Below are 22,868 nucleotides of genomic sequence, written 5' to 3'. Positions count from 1 at the left end.
ATGAATTAAGTACTTAACCTGAGGTACCACTGTATTGATTTTATATTTATTCCAGCCTGAAACCGTTTGGTGAATGGCAGGTTGTGAGTATTCACATTATTGTAAGTGGCATATTCAGAAGTGTAATGATTGTTACATCTTCATAGCTACGCCCCTTTCTAAGATTATACAACATCTTAAACAATGCTACTTAGGAATGCACTGCAATGATGAAAACTGATTTCCACATGTTGCCTTCCAGCTGGATCTACTTTCCATACACATACATGGGCAAATGATTTGGAGTGCTCCAATATAATCTTAGTGACCTAAACTGTGTTTCCCCTTAAGTTCCATTGTACGCAGCAAAGCTTGCACATTCTTGAAACTGGGCGCCTTGTGTTTTCAGGGTTCCTAAATGCCTAGCTTTGAAGCATGCAGAACAATTCCTCCATGTTCTTCCTGTGCCCCTTCTGCAGAGTGAGCCTAGGAGCCTATCCTCAGGGGATGGACTCTCCTCCTTTCATTCTGATTGGCTCCAATCAGTACAAAGCGTTGAAAGATTTCTTCTTTGTGGCCAAGAAGCGTCAACCCTTGGCTGGTTCTAGGATGCTGGAGACACACAGAGACCCTGCCACAGAAATAGTAACGGGTCTTTTGACCTTCCGCAACCCTAAACTGCTACACCTCGGAGCAAAACAAAACAAATGTGGTTGGAGTCCGTCCAATGCATAAACAAAACTATTGAATATTTAGGCCAGCAGAGGGCACCAAGGGAATTCTGAAAGTGTTTTTAAATAATACCCTTTTTACAGGCCAAGTTGCATAGAAAAAAAAGCTTCTGAGTGCCTTGTAACTTGGCACATCCTATTTCAAAGTGAGTGGGAGAAAAGGGTATTTCAGGCTGAGAGCCTATGGGGAGTGTGGTAAAAGCTGAACAGGTATGTCCCTCTGTTTCCAACCTTTTTAAATTGCTTTTTTAAAAAATAGCTTTGCTTCCCATTGCAAATAACAGGAGGAAAAGATTTAGGCCCAAGTCTCTCCTCGGTTTGGGGTATGTCAGGAGACCAGAAGATCTTTGGCTCCTTTTCATCCCAATGTTTTTCCAGGCCCGCCCTGGCACATTCCTAAACCATCCCAGATACTTCTCTTTGTAGCTAACAACATCATAGTGCCAACCTTGGTAGGGCTAGGGATGTTTCCATGGCCACAGGGAGCAGACATCAGATCTGCAACATCAGGAAGGGGATTCTGAAATATCCTGTGGTCCCTGGGATGCCCTCCATGAGATCGCAGCCTTAAATCTCTAACTACAACTGTCTTCTTGATTTTCTACAAAAAGAGGCCAGAACATGCAGGGCAAGTGTGATACAGAATTGGAGTGGCGAGGGACCCCAAAAGTCATCCAGTCCAATGTAGGAATCTTTTGTCCAACACAGGGCTAGAACCTACGACTCTTAAGATTTAAGAGTCTCAAGCTCCACAGGCTCAAAAGTGCACCACTCCCAGATGAAACGCCCAAAGGAATCTACGTGGGCTTCCATTTCAATCATTTCATCAGACAATAAGTTTATTCCAAGGACTTTTATTGGAATTTCCACCCCCTGCCCTTCCATTTTCCAGAGTACAGTACAAAAGCATGCAACCCGCCCCCCCCCCCGCCCCACCCTAAATAGGCTCTCTCTATATTCATGGTACATATTTACAGTGCAGCAATGGTCTCAAATGCCACCGCTGTGTACGACTCATGCTTTCAGTTTGGGGGCTTGTGCATGTACACATAGACATGCACACACCTAGGGAGAAATACAGGTTGGTTTTCACAATAGACACATACACGTTGACAGACAACGGGCCGGTGGCTTGGGTACAAAGCAGGGAAAACGAGTTGTGGCAGCGTGGATTGAAATGCTATCCTCTATATGTTCTCGACATCATATTTTGGGATGTGGGCGTGTGTCTTTATTACAGAGTCTTAAAATTAAATAAGGCACATTACAACATCAAGAATATAACTAGCTGAGAAGCGTACACCCATTTGGAATAAGGGATGTGATCATAGCAGATTTTCTGTAATGGTGGCGGCAGTGTGCGATGGCATGCAGATCCTAAAAAGCTTAAGTCGCTCCTGAGCCTCAGAGATATGGACAAGTAGGGGGTGATTCTATTCACTGCCAAAGGATATGCCATTTGCAGACAGTGGTGGTTTACCCAACAGAAGCATAGAATGGTAGAGTTGGGGGGTCAAGGGTCATCTAGGCGACAATGCAGAAATCACAGCAAGTGCTTAGGACACCAGTACAAAAAGAAAAAAGGGGAAAAAAGAATTTGGGAGGGGGGAGAATTTGAACCCGTATGAACCGACCCGGACCCTGTGCTCGTCATCAGAGTCCCTTTTCTATGTCCCCCATCCCATAGAACGGGGCCTTTTTTGTTGTGGCTCCCCGATTGTGGAACGCTCTCCCCAAAGGGGCTCGCTTGGCACCATCACTACATGCCTTTAGGTGCCAGGCAAAAACATTCCTCTTTAGCCGGGCCTATGGCTATTAAATAATCTATGGCTTGTGAAAGTGTGGGGGAGAGGACTGTTATCATGATGGTATTTTATTATTAGGCTGTCTGTCAGTACGCTTTTCATTATGATTTTATCACTGATGTTCTGCAATGTGTTTTTAATGTTGTACACTGCCCTGGGATCTTTTGATAAAGGGCAGCATATAAATTGAATTAACAACAATTTGACATTAAAAAAAGCATTGAAGCAGCCATCACTTTTCTAACTGGCAATTACTGCTCTGCAGAATGCTCTTTTACTCAAGTGGAAATAAAAAATCCCTCAGGGAACAACATTTCAGGAGAGGCTTGACTTATCTCACCTACCTTTGCAATGTGCAACTCAGATGTGCTGCTTGAGACCTTTGCAATCAGAAAATCCAGAATGAGGCTACCTTAATTTAGGCATGCATACATGCAGGCTCCGCGTCATTAAAAAATAACTTATTTTTAATTACAAGGGTGGGTATTTTTGAGGGTGTGGAGGGCACCGCAATGTTTTTAGTGCTTAGAGCCTCAAAAGGTCTTAAAAGGTAAAGGACCCCTGACAGTTAAGTCCGGTTGCAGATGACTCGGGGGTTGCGGCGCTCATCTTGCTTTACAGGCAGAGGGAGCCGGTGTTTGTCTGCAGACAGTTTTCCAGGTCATGTGGCCAGCATTACTAAGCCACTTCTGGTGCAACAGAACACTGAAACCAGAGCAGCGCATGGAAACGCCGTTTACCTTCCCGCCGGAGTGGTACCTATTTATCTACTTGCACTTTTTTTGGTGTGCTTTCAAGCTGCTAGGCTGGCAGGAGCTCCCTGGCCCTATCTGCAGGAACATCCAAGCCCACTCCAATGCTTCAGCGACTGGGACAAATCTGCATTAATCTAGGGGCACCATTAAGAGCAGAAGCTAGAAGTCAGCACCATCCTAGGGTCCAAGTCCCTGGTACAGGGAACCAGGCAGAGGGCCTTCTTGGTGGTGGCACCCTCCCTGTGGAATGCCCTCCCATCAGAGGCCAAGGAGATAAGTAACTCTTTTAGAAGACATCTGAAGTCAACCTTGTATAGGGAAGTTTTTAAAGCTTTGATGTTTTCTTATGTGTTTAGATATGTTGGAAGCTGCCCAGAGTGGCTGGGGCAACCCAGTCAGAAGAGTGGGGAACCAATAATAAAATTATTATTAGTACTAAGTCTCATCCCAGCTGGGAACGCTCAGCCAAGCCGCCAAATGCCAGCTTTGGAACCAAACTGTAACACTGGGGCAATCAAACTAGCCCATTATACAGGACTATTGTAAACATGGAGTGCTGACACTGTATCCATGCTCAATATGATCTAATATCCTGTTGAGTTTCATGCCCGCCAGCCATGCAAGAGGAATTATATTGTCTGTTGGCCCACTTACAGTTATAAAGCACACTTTACAGACATCAAATTAATAACTACTTGAACAGGATTAGCAATAATTCGCGAGGTAGCAATGGATGGTTTGGTGAGGAAATAATCAGGAATGGATGACTGACTGACTGACTGACTGCTGCAAGTCTGGAAAATGACAGAATTTGCTGGAGCCAATTTGGGGAGGGTGAAGAACGGTTGGCTATAATTTCCAGAGAGACGGAATACAGCTCTGAATATTGGGAATGATAAATCTGAACATCAGTCTTAAAGAAAAGTGTGGTCCTTCCACAATTCCCCACAAATGTGAAAGATGGGGGCAGAAAAGATGGGACTAGAACGAAACAGGCAGAAACAGATTTCAACAGAAACTTCCTGAGGGTTGGAAAATCCTTGAGCATTTCGGTCCCAATTTCTCTCAATATACACATCTTGCAAAGCAATTTTAGTAGTGCATTTCTGTATGTGGTTCTCTCTAATATATGCATTCCTAGGCACACTTTGCACCTAGCCATGTGCATTTTTGACCACATGAGTTAGCGGGAGAAGTGCCTTGCAAAATTCAGAGATGTGTGAATTTTGAGAGACGCCTGAGTTTTTGGTTTGCATATTGCTTTGTAGAATGAGATTTTGATACATTTGCCTTGGAATTGGTTGGCATGGGTGGAAGGGGATGGAAAAAGGGTGGAGGTTTGGTGGGATTGACCAGAAGAGCAAGGAGGGGTGACAGCTCCTAGTTAGATATAGTTTACTCATAAAATTTATACACCATTTGTTGTTTTAAAAAAGCTCCAAGGTCCAGTTATATATAAGACATATTGATACAGTGTAGATTAAGTAGGTTCTCCTATCAAGTGCAGATTGGATTGAATTGAATTGAACTGAATTGAATTGAATGTCTCCTCTCTCACTAGTTGAAGCACAGATGAACTTCCGATCTTCTGCTAGTAAAGCCACTGGTTTTCCTTTTGTTGATTTTTGTGCACAGTCTTTTTGTGAGTCTGATTACTGCTCCTGCTATCATTACTCCCCCCCCCAAAAAAAAACGGAATAAAAGGATTCACATTCTAGGGTAGCCAGGGGTGCTGTTAATGGCTGACCCATTTCCTGCACCTTCCACCCTTAACCCCCCCCCCAAAAAAAATTAATAGGCTTTAAAAGATTTTCTAGGCTCAATTCCTGCACCAACTGCAGTCAAAATTCAGCAGGTACAGGCTTGTGTGGCGAAGGAAGGAAGGAAGGAAGGAAGGAAGGAAGGAAGGAAGGAAGGAAGGAGGGAGGGAGGGAGGGAGGGAGGGAGGGAGGGAGGGAAGGAAGGAAGGAAGGAAGGAAGGAAGGAAGGAAGGAAGGAAGGAAGGAAAGAAGGAAGGAAGGAGGGAGGGAGGGAGGGAGGGAGGGGGGAGGGAGGGAGGGAGGGAGGGGGGGAGGGAGGGAGGGAGGGAGGGAGGAAGGAAGGAAGGAAGGAAGGAAGGAAGGAAGGAAGGAAGGAAGGAAGGAAGGAATCAGGTTTGACTCAGTGACCTGGAGAAGGTTATCCTTGAGCAAAGTCAAATTGAAATTATTTTGCAAGCAACCTGTCTCCTTTAATCTCTTCCTTCCTTCCTACAGCAAGACACAGCAAGCTGCTTCTGGTCGCTGTAGGACAGGCATAGGCAAAGTCAGCCCTCCAGATGTTTTGGGACTACAACTCCCATCATCCCTGACCACTGGTCCTGTTAGCTAGGATGATGGGAGTTGTAGTCCCAAAACATCTGGATGGCCGAGTTTGCCTATGCCTGCTGTAGGATGTAGACAAGCCACTGTTCTGATCATCATACAGGCACAGAGCTTCATTCCTCATTATGCATTTGCTTGCATGAACTTCAGATGGAATCCAAGAAAGTTTGCAATGGTCTTTCCATCCTAGGGATGCTTTACTTTGTGCTGATTGTGTCCCCTTCTTGGGCATCTAAGATTGATTGGCAATCTTCAGGCCACTAACTACTCTCCCTGATCTGCATGATCAACATTTCTTGATGCTGGCCAACCCCAGGCTTTGTAGATTGCACAAGGGGCTGATTCTAACCAATCCCACGGCAGGGAATCTACAGAATCAATTCCAGACTCTTCTGAAAGTCCATGCGATGACAAGTTCTACTACCAAAACCCAAGGGCTATGGATGAAGGTAAGTGGCCATCTTCCAATTTTCCAGCTGCTTCCTACAGAACCAGCTGAAGCATGATGGATGTGGGCACGGATGGGAGTGTTTCTGATGCATTCTTTAAACCAAAAGGCACCTGTTTAAAGCACACGGGTCACTGAGATATGCTCTTTTGCACAGGACGGTCAAAAGCTCACAGGATGATGTTTTACACAGGAAAGTTTAAAATACAAAGCAGAAGGGGTTTTTTGCACAAGAGGGTCAATGGTTCAACCTGGCAATTAGGGAAAAACAGAAACTTAACCAGGACTCTATTCCCCTTCTGACTGCCTAAAAGGTTGCGAGGGGAAGTTTCGTACATAAGTAAAGTTGATAAAGAAAATAGGCTTAAAAAAGAGATCAGAGCTGAAGAAATTATGAGAAAAAAAGCCGAAACACACAGAGGTAGGAACTAAGAAAGAACTGAAATAAGGACTCTATTGAAAAAAAGAGCAGAAACCTGAAGCACAGGCCCTGGATGAAAACCTGCAATGGATCCTGTCTTGAGAAGTTGAACCGAGAAGACTAGAAACCACTGTACTGATGAGTATTTGCTGGGCTAGGGATAGTCTAGAATAGGTCTAACTGGATGCGGTTTATCTCTGTTTATATTTGCTTTTGTGGGTATGTACTCAAAGCGTAAAACTAGTTTGTTTATTTTTAAAGCATTTTCTCAAAAACTGCTCGACTCGAAACTTGCAAGTAGAGGCATAGTTTGGTTTGGGGAAAAACTTGTCTGAAGCTTTGTGATTCACCTGGTGTCAAGGTCTACTTTATATTGGGAGAAGGTTGGGCCAATTAAATTCCGAAAGGTAAAAGGGCTGCTTAATGGAGGCAGCTTAGAACACACCTGTTCCATTATAGCAGGTTGCGTAACAGACAACGTTGGGCTTGAGCAGGCAACCTAAGAAATTCTGAAACAAAAAATAAATGCTGGGAGCCGGGATGTACATGGGTGGTTCTGAACCAAGCATTCTCTAGCAAAGAACATTTGGTGCACATTCATCAGTCGAATCGCCGTACGTCGCTGACTACATATATCACAACATGAAGCACAACTGGAAGATATGAGGCACATGGTTCAGTATACAACACCAAAATGTCTTACGACGTAAACAGATGTGGGCAGCCGGAGAGCCAGCTCTTCATGGGCTATTTCTTGTCCCACCAGCTGGGACTCCCACCGTTTTATCCCTTCGATATTACAGAATCATAGGATTGTAGAGTTGGAAGGGACCCAAAGGGACTTTGAGTCCAACCGCCTGCAAAGCAGGAATCTCTCTCTCTTTCTCTCTCTTTTTGCAAGTCACAAACTTTGGTTGATGAAAACAGCATGGCGTGCAGGACGACACCACTGGATACGATGGTCACGGTAGCAGCAGTTAAGTGATCAGTGTGCGACATGCTCGGGGCTTCAGGATGTGGCCTCGTCTTCAGATACGTCAGGCAGGTCGGGGTCCTTCAACCCTTCTCGGCTCCCTTGCTTTCTGCACACGTTCAAAAGATACACATTACAAAACCCCACCCATTACAGAAGAAAGCAAGCTGTGTGTGGTAGTCCCTATTGGAAAGGACCGTAGCTCATTCACAGAGCATCTGTTTTGCAGAGAAAAATGGTCCCAGATTGAGTTTCCATCTTCAGGTAGGGCTAGGAGAAAATCTCCTGCTGAAAGCCCTGGAAAGCCACTGCCAGTCAGTACAAACACTACTAAGTTAGATGGACCAATGGTCCACTCACTCACTCACCTACTTCTCCACTTTGGGAAGATGTTTTATCACTGGTAATATATAAGCTGGAAGCACAGGTGGTGAGTACAGTTAGATAATTTTAGATTCTGGACTTCACGGTCTTATGTACTGCTAGGCTGAAATCTGCTCTCCAGTTTCTCAAATATTTTATTCCTCTGCAAAAGACACTGCCATTTTTCTAACCTCGACATTATGCGTTTTCCTTTCTAGGAAAGATTTGTCCAGCTCCTTGCAGCCTCCCTGGGTGCCTGCACTTCCTGTGATGGCAATGTGGGCATGCAGGAAAGCTGTAGCGTACAGACCACTGGTGAGTTAGTTTGTAGAATGAAAGGAAGAACAGTCTAAGAGACCCCCCTGCCTGGTTCAAAAGGGAGGCCAGCAGAACAAAATGCTTGTTAGAATTTCATGAACATTTTATTTCCCTTCTGATAACTTCCAAGTGCAGTTTCTTTTCTTGTTAATTGAGGGGGAATGGTGGGCAGGGCGGTGGGGATGCAGAATGGGGTTTTGGCACGACACTCATCTTACATACCCCCAAACTCTTTAGCAAAGCATTACTTTATTTTCTTTGAAATGTGGTAAGCCACTCCCACTTCATTGGGAAGGGGGTGTGTGTCCCATGTTCATTTTCCTGAATGTGAGTCTCTGGAAATCTGCCCCAGAGTCCTTCCCTGATGCTGTCATTAGGCTCAGGCCACAAGACTTTAGTCTCCAAGCTGTTTTGCCAAGCTCTCCACCTCCACCTTCTCCCCAGATAACATAAGGTGATCTTTTTTAAAAAAATGAAAAAAGCCATTTCCTGAAAGGGATCGGTTCTCTCTCCCCAATGACAGTGTTTCCCAGGTGATACAGTACAGCTAATTGCCTAAATTAATGAGAAACGCTGCCTGGGAGAGCCAAACGGTGCTCCAATTAACTGATAATGACCGAGCGCAGGATGACACATGTTCCAGTAACTTCTAGCAGCTTCCGATTTGCAGAGCCATCCAGAAAGGCAACAAATTCTCTCTCCTGTATAGCAGCAGCTCATTTGTTTTTGCATGGGGAGGCTCCAGCCACAATGGCTATGTTCTGCCTCCATAGTTAGAGGCAGTAATGCTTCTGAATACTAGTTGCTGGAAACCGCAGGAAGGGGAAAGGGCTCCTGCGCTCCGTTTCTGCTTGCCTGGGTGGCCACTGTGAGGGCAGGATGCTGCCACTGGCCTGATTCAGCAGGCTTTCCTTATGTTTTTAGATCAGGTTTCCTCAACCTCGGCCCTTCAGATGTTTTGAGACTACAGTTCCCATCATCCCTGACCACTGGTCCTGCTAGCGAGGGATCATGGGAGTTGTAGGCCAAAAACATCTGGAGAGCCGAGGCTGAGGAAGCCTGTTTTAGATGACGCTAGTAAGCCTGACTCCTGGTGGAATTCTGAAAAGTGCATGGATCCAAGGATGACAGAATCCGTTCTTCAACCACTCAACCTCTGAGGAAACCAAATTTTAGGCTGGTGAAGGAGACTTGTGTTCATGGTGGAGGCTCTTTAAGTCTCTTCCCTCCAGAGTCGCTGAGGGGAAATTTAGGCATGCCAGGATGAAGGCTCTGCAATGTTTGGAGTGCTCTGCCATTTAATTTGAATTTCCTTAGCACTGGAGTGGGGCGGCATGGGGTTCTGAGCTGGCCTTATTGATTCTGAGGTGGCTAAGGGTTTGTGTGTGTTTGTGACTTTCTTTCCAGGAGATGTTCCTTCAGAACTTTCCCTGACCCACTGCCCCTTCTGGTCCTAAAAAGGCGCCAAAGAGTGATGAGTTAATCGCATGATGCCTTCTCTTGCGTTTTGATCGAAGCGTGGGCACCCGGGGAGGCTGCCGAGCACAGACCACTGTTAGCTTGTAGTATGGAAGAAAAGAACCTTTCCCAAACACCCCAAAAGCAGAGGAAGCAGGACCAAAACCCTGCACCCCACCCAAAAGAACATCATCAAAATCCCCCCCCCTTCTTCTCCTCATTAAATTGAAGGAGGATTGTTGAAGAAAAATGCGGGTTAAGTTTTCCTTCAGCACTACACAGGAAGCTTATATGTAATTGGTCCATCTAGCTCATTACTGCCTGCACTGACTGGCAGTGTCTCTCCCAGCCCTACCTAGAGATGTCATTGGGGATTGAACCCAGGACCTTTTGTGTGAGAAGCAGATGCCCTACCCACTGAGCTAAGGCCCTCTACCTCTCCTGAGGCATCAGTCTGCAAATATAGTTCTCTCTGTTTGGGAAACTCCAGCTTAGTGTTCTGTTTGCCTCCATTTCCAGGACTTGTTTTGTTCCACAGCTCTCTTGTTAACCTTGAGTTGCCCACAACACACAGGCTGAATCAATAGAAGTTTTTTAAAAATAAAGGAAGGGGAAAAACAAAGAAAGAGAAAATATGGAAGAAGGGGAAGAAGGAGGAGGAGAAAGGGGGCGGGCTGTATTCATGACTGAACGTTGAGCGTGACACAGTGGAACATACCCACTCTTCTAGGAACAGTGAAAGAGATTCTCTCTAATAACACACACAGGCACCACCAAATTACGAGACGGGAGAAAAGGTCACAGCGCAAGACACCGAGTTACCTTAAAGCTGGGTGCAAATAGACAGATGGGCTTAAGCGGAAACCATGCCTGGAGACAAACCACGAAGACAAAGGAAACAGGGGGAAAACCCAGCAATGAGATTGCATGAATTGAGACAGAAAGTAAATATATATATATATATGCAGAAATAATATTTTTTGAAAATCAACGGGGATGGGTGGGGTGAGAGTGAGGAAAAAGGCAAGGAGAGGATATCTTTATGGAGGATTTGGAAATTGTTCAAAGGAAGTATATGGAGGGATGGAAGACAAGGACTTTTGTCACACAGCCCATGATGATTTGATGGGGTTTTCTGGTGCTCGGAGCCCCTGGCTGAGAACAGCCTTTCCCCCCAACACATTCTGGACTCCAATTCCCATCAGCCAACGGGGTCCATGGAGAGGAAGGATGGGAGTTGCAACCCAACACCTGGAAGGTTAACCACTCCACCATGGACAGAGAGCCTGCCGCCCTCCAGGTTTTGCTGGATGACAACTACAGCGCCACCATCTGGAAGGCCAGAGGTTCTGCACCCTGCAGTGCGCACGGACTCAGAAAGACTTATCCCTGGGTTCCAGGACCTAAATTACTTTGAGCTCAATGGGTGAATCCTACACCTGGAAGCAAGCTACTGAATTCCATGGAGTAAACCTGCAAAGGATTGTGCTGAGAGTCAATTTAGGCAAAACCAGCAAAATGCATTTAAAGCACTCTGTGTACACAGTGTGAATATCCCGGTAGGCCTGTAAAGGCCCTCTTGGTAGTCAAGATAACCCCGGGACTAATTGGTGTGAGCTGTCAAATGAGATCATACATGCTCATCTGCTTTGCTTTGAAGCCTTACTTTTGGTTCAGTTAGTTGGGAGAGGGGACGCTTCTCACACTGGCTGGGCTGTCGACTACTCCTTTCCCCCCGAGAGATGGGTGGACGTGGGGAAACAGGCCTCTAAGCCAAGGGTGGTTAACTGAGCTACTGTTGCCAGCTTACATAGCTCGCTTTTCGTGTGAGTAGCCCATGTACAATTAGCCCCTCACCAACAAAGCCGCTTCCACATCCATCTTGAGGTGTGGCAGCAAGGAATTCACACTGCACTGTTGCATGTAAGTCTCTTGGTATGTCTCTATAATGAAGTGCTAGAACTTTCTTTGGAATCCCTGAAACTGGGTTCTTTGGGGCATCAATCAATCCTTCGCCCTGGTCAGCTTTTGGACCGTAGGACAGGAAACTATGATACCACTTTAAACAGTCATGGCTTCCCCCAAAGAATGCTGGGAGATGGAGGAGACCCCCTATTCCTCTCACAGAGCTACAATTCCCAGAATTCCCTGGGGAAAGGGCTGGATAGTGAAACCACTCTGGGAATCATAGTTCTGAGAGGGGAATGGGGGTTTCCGAACAACTCTCAGCCACCCTCAACAAACTACAGCTCCCAGAATTCTTTTTTTTTTTGGGGTGTTTAGTAGCCATGCTTGTCTGAAGTGTTTTCATCAGGCTTCAAATGTATGTTGTGAACACATATTTGTAGTTTTTAGTAATTGGAGTATTGTAGTATATTCTACATAGTATAAGGTGTACTATACTAGTATAAGGTGTACTACAAAACTGTACCAGTTTCTATTTTAACCACCTGGCTCACATAATTAATTACTATTTTCCTTTCACTTCTGCACATCCTGTGGAGAAAACCATACAGGGGGAAAGATTAGCATCAACCACTGATAATTGGTTCGGTTTTATCGTTTCAGCATTCCCTGTGCAAAGGCGTTATTCCTTCTCTGCCCACAGATAAAACCTTAATGTCAAGAATACGCAAATCAGAACAGAAAGCTTCTGTCCCCCACCTTCATCTCACCCCCCCTAAAGAGAAAGCTTGCAATTTGTTTTGCTATTTCTGTCTCCTTGAAAAAGAGAAAATCTATTTTAGTTTGCCGCAATTTGGAACTGGGTGTCAAAAAGTGAACCTGGCTGTCCGAAGTTGCCATGCAAAATGATTAAACATTAATCCTGATGGTCACAGAATCAATATATAGTTTGGGGGGGGGGTTGCAAGGGCAAGGAACACACCAATTACTATTTCTCTAAAAGTGAATTAAGGGCCGATTTGAAAGCTTTTTTAATTGCCTTGTCTTTGGCCCTTAATTTACTTTTAGAGAAATATGAACACTGGAAACATTATGCAGAATTACAAGCTGGGGATTTAAAAATGATTTAAAATGCAACTTTTAGGGTGCCGCTTTTCTGTTTGCTAAAAATTAGACTTTTGCTTTTCCCAATTGGTTTTGAATGCAATGCAAAGGAGCACCATGAACAGTGCAACTGTGCAAGAACTCTTCCAGTTCCTCCTCGGCACTCAGCCAATCTTCTGCCTTCAAATAATTCTTCCCCTTGTGGGTTTGTGGGGTCAGTTCTTGGATCCCTGTGCCCAAGAATCTGAGAGAGGAAGTTTTGCTGAGCAGGTCAGACAAGTTTAAGACAATGACCTTAGCTGGCCACTGAAGTGTCCTCATCAGCATCCCAAAAGAATAAACCAGGTTGCAAGAGCTGCAACTAAGCGGTGGTGCCCTCCAGGCTAATGGGTGGGCCTTGTCTCCACCCACCCCACCTAGCAGCTATGCAGGAGAACCAGAGCCACAGCAATGTGGGTGAGCTGAACTGGAAGATGGAGACACAGAGACAGACTTGCTCTGTCCTGGATCCAAATCTGTGACTAATGGAGAAACAGGATCTGTTGGAGTATCAATGCTGTGAGCATATCCATCTTGTCCTTTGGATGTATCTATGTGTAAATAAAACCATACATCCTAACGACACCACAGTCTCCGCTGACCTTCATTCCAAGGAAACTGAACCCTGGGAAAGGGCAGGCATACCCCCGGGAGTCTCTCACTGCTCAGAGATTGTGGTGGCGTGTAACGTGATTGCTCCTGAGCTTGTCACTTCCTCCCAGATCTCCACAGATCCAGGGTACAGAACCCTTTTCCTGCCTTTGTGGTGTGGCTCCCCATCCCTGCCGTAGACAAACACTAGAAAAAGAGGTACATACATTAATAAGTCTCCAGGAGCCGACATGGATCTCTCTTCTCGCCTGGCCTGGGCCTCAAATGGGTTGCTGAAAGATCGTTTCCTCAGCATGGCTTTCACTAAAATCTTTAGGGAAGGGGGTGAGAAGAAGAAGAAAAGAAATCAGGATTGCAAATGGATCACAGAGAAGAAGAACACATGTCACTCATCTATTTCTAGGAAGCCTTTCCAAACTTTCAATCTCAAGATTGTGATTGCAGCCTTCTTTTTTTTAAAATGTGATTGTATGTTTTTTGTTTTGCAACTGCAGCCTGGTCAGAAAGTTTTTCTCGCTCTCCAGTAATATTAGAGCTGATGGACATCCAATAAAGCTAAGTGTCCAAAGATTCAGGACAGATTAAAAAATGTTTGATATTTATTTCTGTATACTATCTTTTCTTTCTTCGTTTCAAGCTTTAATAAAAATAGCTTATTAAAAAAAAGATTCAGGGCAGATAGAAGAAAGCACTTCTTCACACAGCACGCTGTTAAACTATGGAACTCTCTCCCACTGGAGGCCGTGGTGGTCACCAATTTGGATGGTTTTACAAGAGGACGCGGGTGGCACTGTGGGTTAAACCACAGAGCCTTGGACTTGCCGATCAGAAGGTCGGCGGTTCGAATCCTTGTGACGGGGTGAGATCCCGTTGCTCGGTCCCTGCTCCTGCCAACCTAGGAGTTCGAAAGCACATCAAAGTGCAAGTAGATAAATAGGTACCACTCCAGCGGGAAGGTAAACAGTGTTTCCGTGCGCTGCTCTGGTTCGCCAGAAGTGGCTTAGTCATGCTGGCCACATGACCCGGAAGCTGTACACTGGCTCCCTCGGCCAATAACGTGAGATGAGCGGTGCAACCCCAGAGTCGGTCACGACTGGACCTAATGGTCAGGAGTCCCTTTACCTTTTACAAGAGGACTGGGCAAACGGCTATGCTCTTCCCTCCACACTAGGAGGCAGTATTTCCACTTGATGGAAACCACGGAGATTGCTGATGCGCTTGAGTCCTGCATGTGGATTTTCTACAGGCATTGGTTGGCCACTGTGAGAACAAGATGCTGGACCCCAGCAGAGCTATTCTTTTGTTCTTAAAGGGACGGAGTGCTCCAAGCACCTCAAATCACAAGGAAGGATTTCACAGTGGAAACAAGAACGTGCTTGGAGTCCCAGATAAATGCCAGAGCCAGCGGAGCCATAAAGGTAAACAAGGCAGCTTGCTGGGGTGCCAAGCATCCAGGAGCATCTCCTTGCACTAACAGTTGCTTTGTTTCCAAAACTGCCTGGAGAAAGAGCGAGTGAGCAGCTGCCACACTTTTGGAGTGGGTGCACAGAGAGTTTTACAGTCCACTGCATCAGGGATGCCCCCTACATAGCAGCAGTGTTAGATACTCAGATATATAATCTAGGCGCCAAATAGCTCCTTAAACCAGGGTTGCAGTTGCCAAAACAGAATGCCTAATTGCCATTTTGGGGCCAGACGGCTCGAAATTTGTATTTTTTGACATATTGGTTCCTGAAACTCATTCTGATCGTGCAGATAAAATATAACAGGTAGAATTCTACCAGATGTGTTGTTAGTGTGTGAAAACGGGCAAGATCCAAGGATCCCCAGGCATGCAGTTCCAGACGGTGGAGACATCAGGCGCCATCTTGACGCCTGGGAATCTTCACTTGGCCGCAAGTGGCCGAGAGCCAGGTGCAAAATGTGCTTGGTGAATTTCAAATGCTGCATACCAGATTATGACGGTGGCTTCCAATATAAGCATTCTTATTATGTCAGGCTCGCCTGATAAGTTGCTTGCAATATATAGGTTGAGCAGGCATTTTAGGGCAGAAAAGAAGCAAGCGGAAAAACACAGACAAGGCTACTGTCAGGGCAGTAGCTCCTGACCTTCTGAACCAGCTCCCCAGTCAAATCCTAAAGCATTCATCTCAGCATTCATCTCCTTCTGCTGGGGAAAACAGGATCCAACCTCCTTCCACTCAGCAGCTTAATGTGGTGTGTTGCAACACAACTTTGGACAAAGAGCACCCACACCAGCCATTAGCCAAGGCCCCAGTTCTGTACCATCAACCACACAATGCATAGGGATGGTGGCTTTTAAGTCCTGCACAACACACTGTCGTGACGGCAGCAGTACGCACCACAGCAGGCAAACTCGGGATTGTCTTGACGGAGTTCTTCACTTCCTCCTCGGTGACCTCCACAATTGTGCAATGCTCCTCCTCGAGAGGCAGAGGATCCGCTCCGAACTTCGTCACCCAAGGGTGCAGCTGCATGGAAGACACAAGCCAAGGCTATCATGGCCAGGGCCAGCCCTAGCAAGAGGCAGAGTGAGGTGGCTGCCTCAGGTGGCAAATCCTGAGGGCTAGACTGGATGTGATGCCCTCTGCCGTACTTGAGGGCAGATACCAAAAGATTCCAACTGAGAAACAACTCTGCCCATGTGGAGATGGCAGCCTGGAAACAGTGGCTCATGTTCTCCTGTCCTGTCCCCTTTATAAAGATCTGAGGAATGAGATCATCACCCTACTCTTACTTACCATCCCAGGCCGCCCATCTGCGGCCACATTGTTCTTTCTTTTATGAGATCAAAATGATTGCTAGGTTTATCGAGGGTGCAATGAGATTAAGGGCCACTATCTGAACGATAATCTTGGTCATCTGATTGTTCTTTTTACCCATTGTTGTCTTTTGAATTATATATATTGCTTGTTTTATGTTGCTATGGCCTTTGGCTAATGCGAATAAAGTTTATCTATCTATCTATCTATCTATCTATCTATCTATCCATCCTGAGGGGTGGCAGCTAGGTGATGGAGGGCACAGGCGGCTGGGGCTGGCTGAGGACAGGCACAGCTTGGTGGGGCAACTCTAATAAAACTTAACATGTAAACGAGATGGACACTGATACTTAACAGCGCAGAGGTGGCAAAATTCTAAGTCTTCGCAAGCCAAGGAGGTTCCAGGTTCAAACCCTGGCATCTCCAGGAACAGCTGGGGAAAACCCTGCCTGAAACCCTGGAAAGCCATTGCCGGTCAGTGAGCTGAAAGGACAAGTATACGTATAAGGCAGCTTCCTTTGTTCCTATCAAAGTTCATGTCCCACTTACCTTAATTTCGGGGACCGTTATCCTCGTTTCAGGGTTCTTTTCCAGCATCTTCAGGATCAGGTCTTTTAACTCCTCGCTGATCCAAGGCCTGGCAGAAAGAAAAACAAAGCGTTTGGTTGTGGGGACAGAAGCTACAGGCTGCCAATCCTTTGTGTTCAGCCACAGAACTACTTGGTAGGAGTTTTTTTAAAAAAACAATAGCCCCAAACTGGAAAAACTGGAGAAACCGGGATGGACATACCCAGTACAAGCAACAAACTCTCTTTGAAACATGCTGACATGGGGAAGATGGAGACCTAGGCCGCATATTGAATGATAGCGGCTCACTAGAGCAGTGTTTCCCAACCGGTGTTCCGCGGCACACTACTGTGCCGTGAGACACCGGCTGGTGTGCCGTGGGAGGGAGGCGGGCGAGAGGCGGCGGCGAGAGGCGGCGGCGGCGGCGAGGATCCGCGTCGAGCCGGGGCGGCTCCGCGGTGGTGGTGCCGAGCGGCGGGGCAGCGCGCGCAAAAGGGAGGCGCGCGAGACAGCGGAGGAGGAGGAGGCCGGCATGTCCGGGCAGCAGCAGCAACAGCAGCAGCAGCAGCAACTCCCGGCGACGGCTCCTCCTCCGCCCGCTATCGCAGCCGCCGCCGCCTCAGCTGCCCTCGCTCTGCTGCCTCCTCCCACCCCGGCAAGGGGGAGGGAAAAAACTTTCATTTCTGTGCGTCCCTCCCAGCGTGACGCTGCGCGCTGACGTCACGGGGCGGGGCTTTAATGGTGGTGTGCCGCGAGATTTTTTTCCGGTAAGCAGGTGTGCCGTTGCCCAAAAACATTTGGGAAACACTGCACTAGAGTATAGTTGGAAAGGGACACCAAGGGTCATCTAGTCCAACCCCCTGCAGTGCAGGAACCACAGCTAAAAGGATCTCTGACAAGTGGCCATCCAAACGCCGTTTAAAAACCTCCAGGGAAGGAGAGTCCACCAGCATCTGAGGAAGCCTGTTCCTTTGTTGAACAGCTCATGCCGTAAGAAAGTTTTCCTCCCTGTTTAATTGGAATCTCCTTCCTTGACATTTAAAGAAACTGGTTCAGGTCCTTCCCTCTGGAGCAGCAGAAAACAAGCTTGCTCCATCTTCCATGTAACAGCCCTTCAGATACCTGAAGATGGCTATCATATCACCTCTCAGTCTCCAGGCTAAACATACCCAACTCCCTCAAGCATTCTTCATAAGCTTCAGTCATCTTGGTTCCCCCTCCTCTGCACACATTGAAGCTTGTCATATTCTTCTTAAACTGCAGTGCCCAGAACTGGACACAGGACTCCAGATGTGATCAGACCAAGGCAGAATAGAGTGGTACTATAACTTCCCTTGGGGAAGAAATGGAGGCAGTGAGAGATTTTACTTTCTTGGGCTCCATGATCACCGCAGATGGTGACGGCAGTCACGAAATTAAAAGACGCCTGCTTCTTGGGAGGAAAGCAATGACAAACCTAGACAGCATCTTAAAAAGCAGAGACCTCACCTTGCCAACAAAGGTCCGTACAGTTAAATCTATGGTTTTCCCAGTAGTTTTTACATAAATAAATTCCCAGTAGTGATGTATGGAAGTGAGAGCTGGACCATAAAGAAGGCTGATCGCCGAAGAATTGATGCTTTTGAATTATGGTGCTGGAGGAGACTCTTGAGAGTCCTGCAACAAGATCAAACCTCTCCATTCTGAAGGAAATCAGTCCTGAGTGCTCACTGGAAGGACAGATCGTGAAGCTGAGGCTTCAATACTTTGGCCACCTGATGAGAAGAGAAGACTCCCTGGAAAAGACCCTGATGTTGGGAAAGATGGAGGGCACAAGGAGAAGGGGATGACAGAGGACGAGATGGTTGGACAGTGTTCTCGAAGCTACTAACATGAGTTTGACCAAACTGCGGGAGGCAGCAGAAGACAGGAGTGCCTGGCGTACTCTGGTCCATGGGGTCAAGAAGAGTTGCACACAACTAAACAACAAAATAACTTCCCTTGATCTGGACACCAGACTTCTGTTGATGCAGCCCAGAATTGCATTAGCTTTTTTTCCCTTTTTTTTTGCTGCCGCATCACACTGTTTACTCATTTTATGCTTGTGGTCTACTAAGACTCCTTAGATCCTTCTCACATATACTACTGGCAATCCAGGTGTCCCCCATCCTATATTTGTGCAGCTGCTTATTTCTGCCAAAGCGCAGAACCTGACATTTGTCCCTATTGAATTTCCTTTTGCTTGTTTTGGCCCTAGTTCTCCAATCTGTCGAGGTCATCTTGAACCCTGATTCAAAATTTAACTACCTTACAAATCATGCTTTAGGAATGAGAACATTAGACCAAGCAGATTGCACCAGCTCCGTTGGAGCATAAAAACCTGTGAACTCCAAATGGGAAAACTAAGCAACGGCGCAGAACAAATGGTTTGTGACTGACTGGCTTCTGTCCACGCCTGAGTGCAGAAAATAGCAAGGTCTTTTTTAGTAAACAGAAGCTCCTTGGCCTCTGCTGCCAGGGCAGAATATGCTCGGCTTGCTAACAGTCCCATGAACTGACTGAGTCTCTGGGAGGTCTGTGGTGCAGCCAGGACTAATCTGATGATACTCTCCTTCCTTGCGCTCTCTCCCGCCTCCAATCCCGGTTCTCTTACGGGCTTTATCAAATTAACAGGCTTAGGTTTAAACACTGAGTCAACACACTGCCATTCCCCTGCCTCTCTACACAAGCTAATGAGGAGAGAGGCCTTTCGAGATGGAAAGAACAGGTCACTGGGATGTCAAAATAAGCCAGGCAGCGAAGAGTTATTGCCGCAGGAGATGTTAGGAGGAAGAGGCCCAGCCAGCCCATTAAAAGCTAATCCCTTGCGGAGGTGGCAGATGTGAAGAGTCTCTCGCAGAGCTGACTAATAAACTCCAAATATATAGTTTGGAGGAGGAGGCAGGTGAAAGAGGATCATGTGAAATGGTGGAACTGGCAGGGAAACTTGAGATGGACAAGTTTCCCTAGTAAGAACCAGATACAGTGGTACCTCGGGTTACATACGCTTCAGGTTACAGACTCCGCTAACCCAGAAATATTACCTCGGGTTAAGAACTTTACCTCAGGATGAGAACAGAAATTGTGCAGCGGCAGCAGCGGGAGGCCCCATTAGCTAAAGTGGTACCTCAGGTTAAGAACAGTTTCAGGTTAAGAACAGACCTCCGGAACGAATTAAGTCCTCAACCCGAGGTACCACTGTAAGGGTCAGCTGGATCAGGCCCAATGGACCATCTAGACAAGAACACTGTTCTCACAATGACCACCCAGACGCCTGTGGGAAATGCACAAGCTCGGACACCAGCACAAAAGCCCTCTCTCTCCCTGGCGTTTTCAGCAACTGCTCCGAAACCCGGAGTACGCTTGCCCCAGAACTCGGAGGGCTAAGCTGGCTGGGGGATCCTGCCAGGGCCCTGCCGGACTTATGCTGCCACGCCAAGAATGCCCCAGGGAACTCCCAGCTGACTGAATGCGTGAAATGGCCATGGCACTGCAAGGCTTCAATAGTAAAATCTGAACCTGAGCTACTGCATACTAGCGTGCAGCGTCAGAGCAGATTAGGCAGCGCTGCCTCGGTGGGGCGTCTCAGGGACAAGATTCCAGGCCCCAGACAAGTTCAGTCTCCTGGGTTTCGGAGGGCAGCTTTACTGAGACATTTCACAGGCAATGCTGGAAGTCCTGGCAAGCGCAATGACACACCCCACAGGCATTGTGCACCCTGCGCTATGTGATGGGTGGGGAGGAAAGGGCAGTCACCCACGGCCAACAATCGCAGCCACATGGCCATCACCACCGGGACCTTTGCTGGACAACACCCCTTCTTTGCACTGACAGCCCCCCACCTCCAAATCACAAACCTACCCCAACTTCCTAGCATACAGAAAGGGTGATTAAACAAGGGGCAGTATGGTTCCTTGGCTCAGCCTGGTTGTAAGGATCTCCTAGATACAGTGGTACCTCGGGTTACATACGCTGCAGGTTACATACGCTTCAGGTTACAGACTCCGCTAACCCAGAAATATTACCTCCGGTTAAGAACTTTGCTTCGGGATGAGAACAGAAATCATGCTCCAGCAGTGCAGCAGCAGCAGGAGGCCCCATTAGCTATAGTGGTGATTCAGGTTAAGAACAGTTTCAGGTTAAGTACGGACCTCCGGAACGAATTAAGTACTTAACCTGAGGTACCACTGTAGTCCGTTTTAGACCATTAACGGGGGCGGGGGGCAGTGAGGATGCTGAGTCCCTCCGTGTGATGCATGATTTACAATCCAACACCGAAAACAAGCCCAGGGTTAAAGGAAGAGGGGGCTCTCTCTCCGAATACTTGCCCTCCCCCCCCGTTCGTTTCTCCACCCACCCACATTCTTCCCCCGATATTCCTTTTCAAGCGGCAGCGGCGGCGATATGATATCATCTTTACATTTCAATTAGGAACGAAGGATTAATTCATGCAAGTAGGTCAGGAATCCTTTGCCTTGGTGCAACGCCGAGTTGGGAGAATCACAGCTGCAGCATCTTCGCTCGAGACGCAAGTTTGGGGATGGGCTGGGAAGGGGACAACGAAACTTTCTACGAAAGCTGCGAGACAGGGATGGGCAATGCTGTTTTTTCTTCCTGTTAGGGGCTGCAATTCCTTGGGGGAGGGGATCTGCTGGAGCTGCATGTTGGCGGCAAGCAAGGTCAGTCAGAAGGTGAGGTCAGAGCCCCCCAAAGGGGTGAAGTCACCCCTTTCTGCCCTGCTTCTCTCTTTCTCTGCCACTCAGGGGCGGAGGAAGGGGGATGCGGTGAGTGCTGTCTGTCCGGGGGTCCCTACTGAGTGGGGTGACAAAATGCACTCACCGCAGGGCCCGCAGCGTGCACTAAGTCATGTGTCTCTCCTGAGAGAGACACGGTGGCTTGGGCGCATGCAGGCTCCACGCTGGCCAAACAGTCTGCCCACTGCCTCCCCCCAAGCTGTAGGGCAGCTGAGTGGGAGGAGGCAGACAGACTCTGGAGGGCCCACGGTGCACCCTGCCCCTATGGGCGGCTTGCCCCGCCCTCGCCCCTATGGGCAGCTCGCCCCACCCCTATGGACGGCTCGCCCCTCCCCAGGTGCCTGAGCGGCTTCCTCCGCTGCTGCTGCCACTCCCTACTCTTTTTTCTCTGCCTCCCACTGCCCATTCTTTCTCTACCACCCCCTTCTCTCCCTTCTCTTGTCTCCCTTTACTCTTCCTCTCTCTCTGCCACCCCCTCCATTCCCCCTGTCTCAAACCCATTGCCAGTCAGAGTAGACAACACTGAGCTAGATAGATAGACCAATGGCAGCTTCCTAAAGTATCACAGAATTATGGAATTGTAGAGTTGGAAGGGGGGGGAACACGGGTGGCGCTGTGGGTTAAACCACAGAGCCTAGGACTTGCCGATCAGAAGGTGGTTGGTTCGAATCCCCGTGACGGGGTGAGCTCCCATTGCTCAGTCCCAGCTCCTGCCCTTCTAGCAGTTCGAAAGCACGCAGTGCAAGTAGATAAATAGGTACCGCTCCGGTGGGAAGGTAAACGGTGTTTCCGTGTGCTGCTCTGGTTCACCAGAAGTGGCTTAGTCATGCTGGCCACATGACCCGGAAGCTGTATGCCAGCTCCCTCGGCCAATAAAGTAAGATGAGCACCGCAACCCCAGAGTCGGCCACGACTGGACCTAATGGTCAGGGGTCCCTTTACCTTTACCTAGAGTTGGAAAGGACCCCCCCCTCCAAGGGTCCAGCCCTCCTGCAGTTCAAGAATCTCAGCTAAAGCACCCATGACAGATGGCCATCCAACCTCTGCTTAAAAACCTCCAGTGAAGGAGAAGCCACAACCACCCGAGGGAGACTGTTCCACAGTCAAACAGCTCTTACTAGTTATCTGCAATTCAGGAATCCTGCCATCCCTGAGTAGACTCGAACCACCAACCAGGTTAACAGCCAGATGCACAGACCCATTGCAAAACCTGTGCACTCTAGATATTTTTCTTAAAATATTTCATTTTGACTCATTATTCATGTATTTATTTATACTTCTCCATCTATCTTTGAAGCCAAGGCTGGCTCCCGGTTTCTTGTCCTTGGCTGCTGCCACTACAAGCCCCGCTCACATTTCCCTGGGTGGAAATTCCACAATCCTGTCTTCCCTCTTGGACCTGTGACTTGGCCCTTATTGAAAGTGCCAGAGAACCACTAAGCCAGGATGCTATATCTGCCCACTCAGAATGG

The 22,868-nt window shown here is 47.5% G+C and overlaps 1 protein-coding gene and 1 long non-coding RNA gene across 2 annotated transcripts in view; one reads left to right on the top strand and one right to left on the bottom strand.

The window, feature by feature from the left end:
• The first annotated feature begins 1,357 nt into the window (after window positions 1-1,357).
• On the top strand, window positions 1,358-7,029 carry LOC308574931. The gene is made up of 2 exons (XR_014002643.1): window positions 1,358-5,137; window positions 5,369-7,029. It is a non-coding gene; the product is annotated as an uncharacterized lncRNA (long non-coding RNA).
• Window positions 7,030-7,106: 77 nt separating this feature from the next.
• The window catches only part of CAMKK1 (calcium/calmodulin dependent protein kinase kinase 1), an 81,486-nt gene continuing 65,724 nt past the window's right edge, over window positions 7,107-22,868 (bottom strand). Inside the window, exons 13-16 of the mRNA XM_081173042.1 lie at window positions 16,607-16,694; window positions 15,638-15,766; window positions 13,481-13,584; window positions 7,107-7,584 (exon numbers count right to left, since the gene is read on the bottom strand). Of these exons, the coding sequence (XP_081029168.1) occupies window positions 7,512-7,584; window positions 13,481-13,584; window positions 15,638-15,766; window positions 16,607-16,694 (394 nt within the window). The 3' untranslated portion in view covers window positions 7,107-7,511. The remainder of the gene's footprint in view (window positions 7,585-13,480; window positions 13,585-15,637; window positions 15,767-16,606; window positions 16,695-22,868) is intronic.

This window comes from Podarcis bocagei (assembly GCF_964188305.1).
Source record: "Podarcis bocagei genome assembly, chromosome: 15".
Classification (NCBI taxonomy): domain Eukaryota; kingdom Metazoa; phylum Chordata; class Lepidosauria; order Squamata; family Lacertidae; genus Podarcis; species Podarcis bocagei.
Note: the sequence above shows the minus strand (reverse complement) of the source record. Positions and strands in the feature narration are given on the sequence as shown.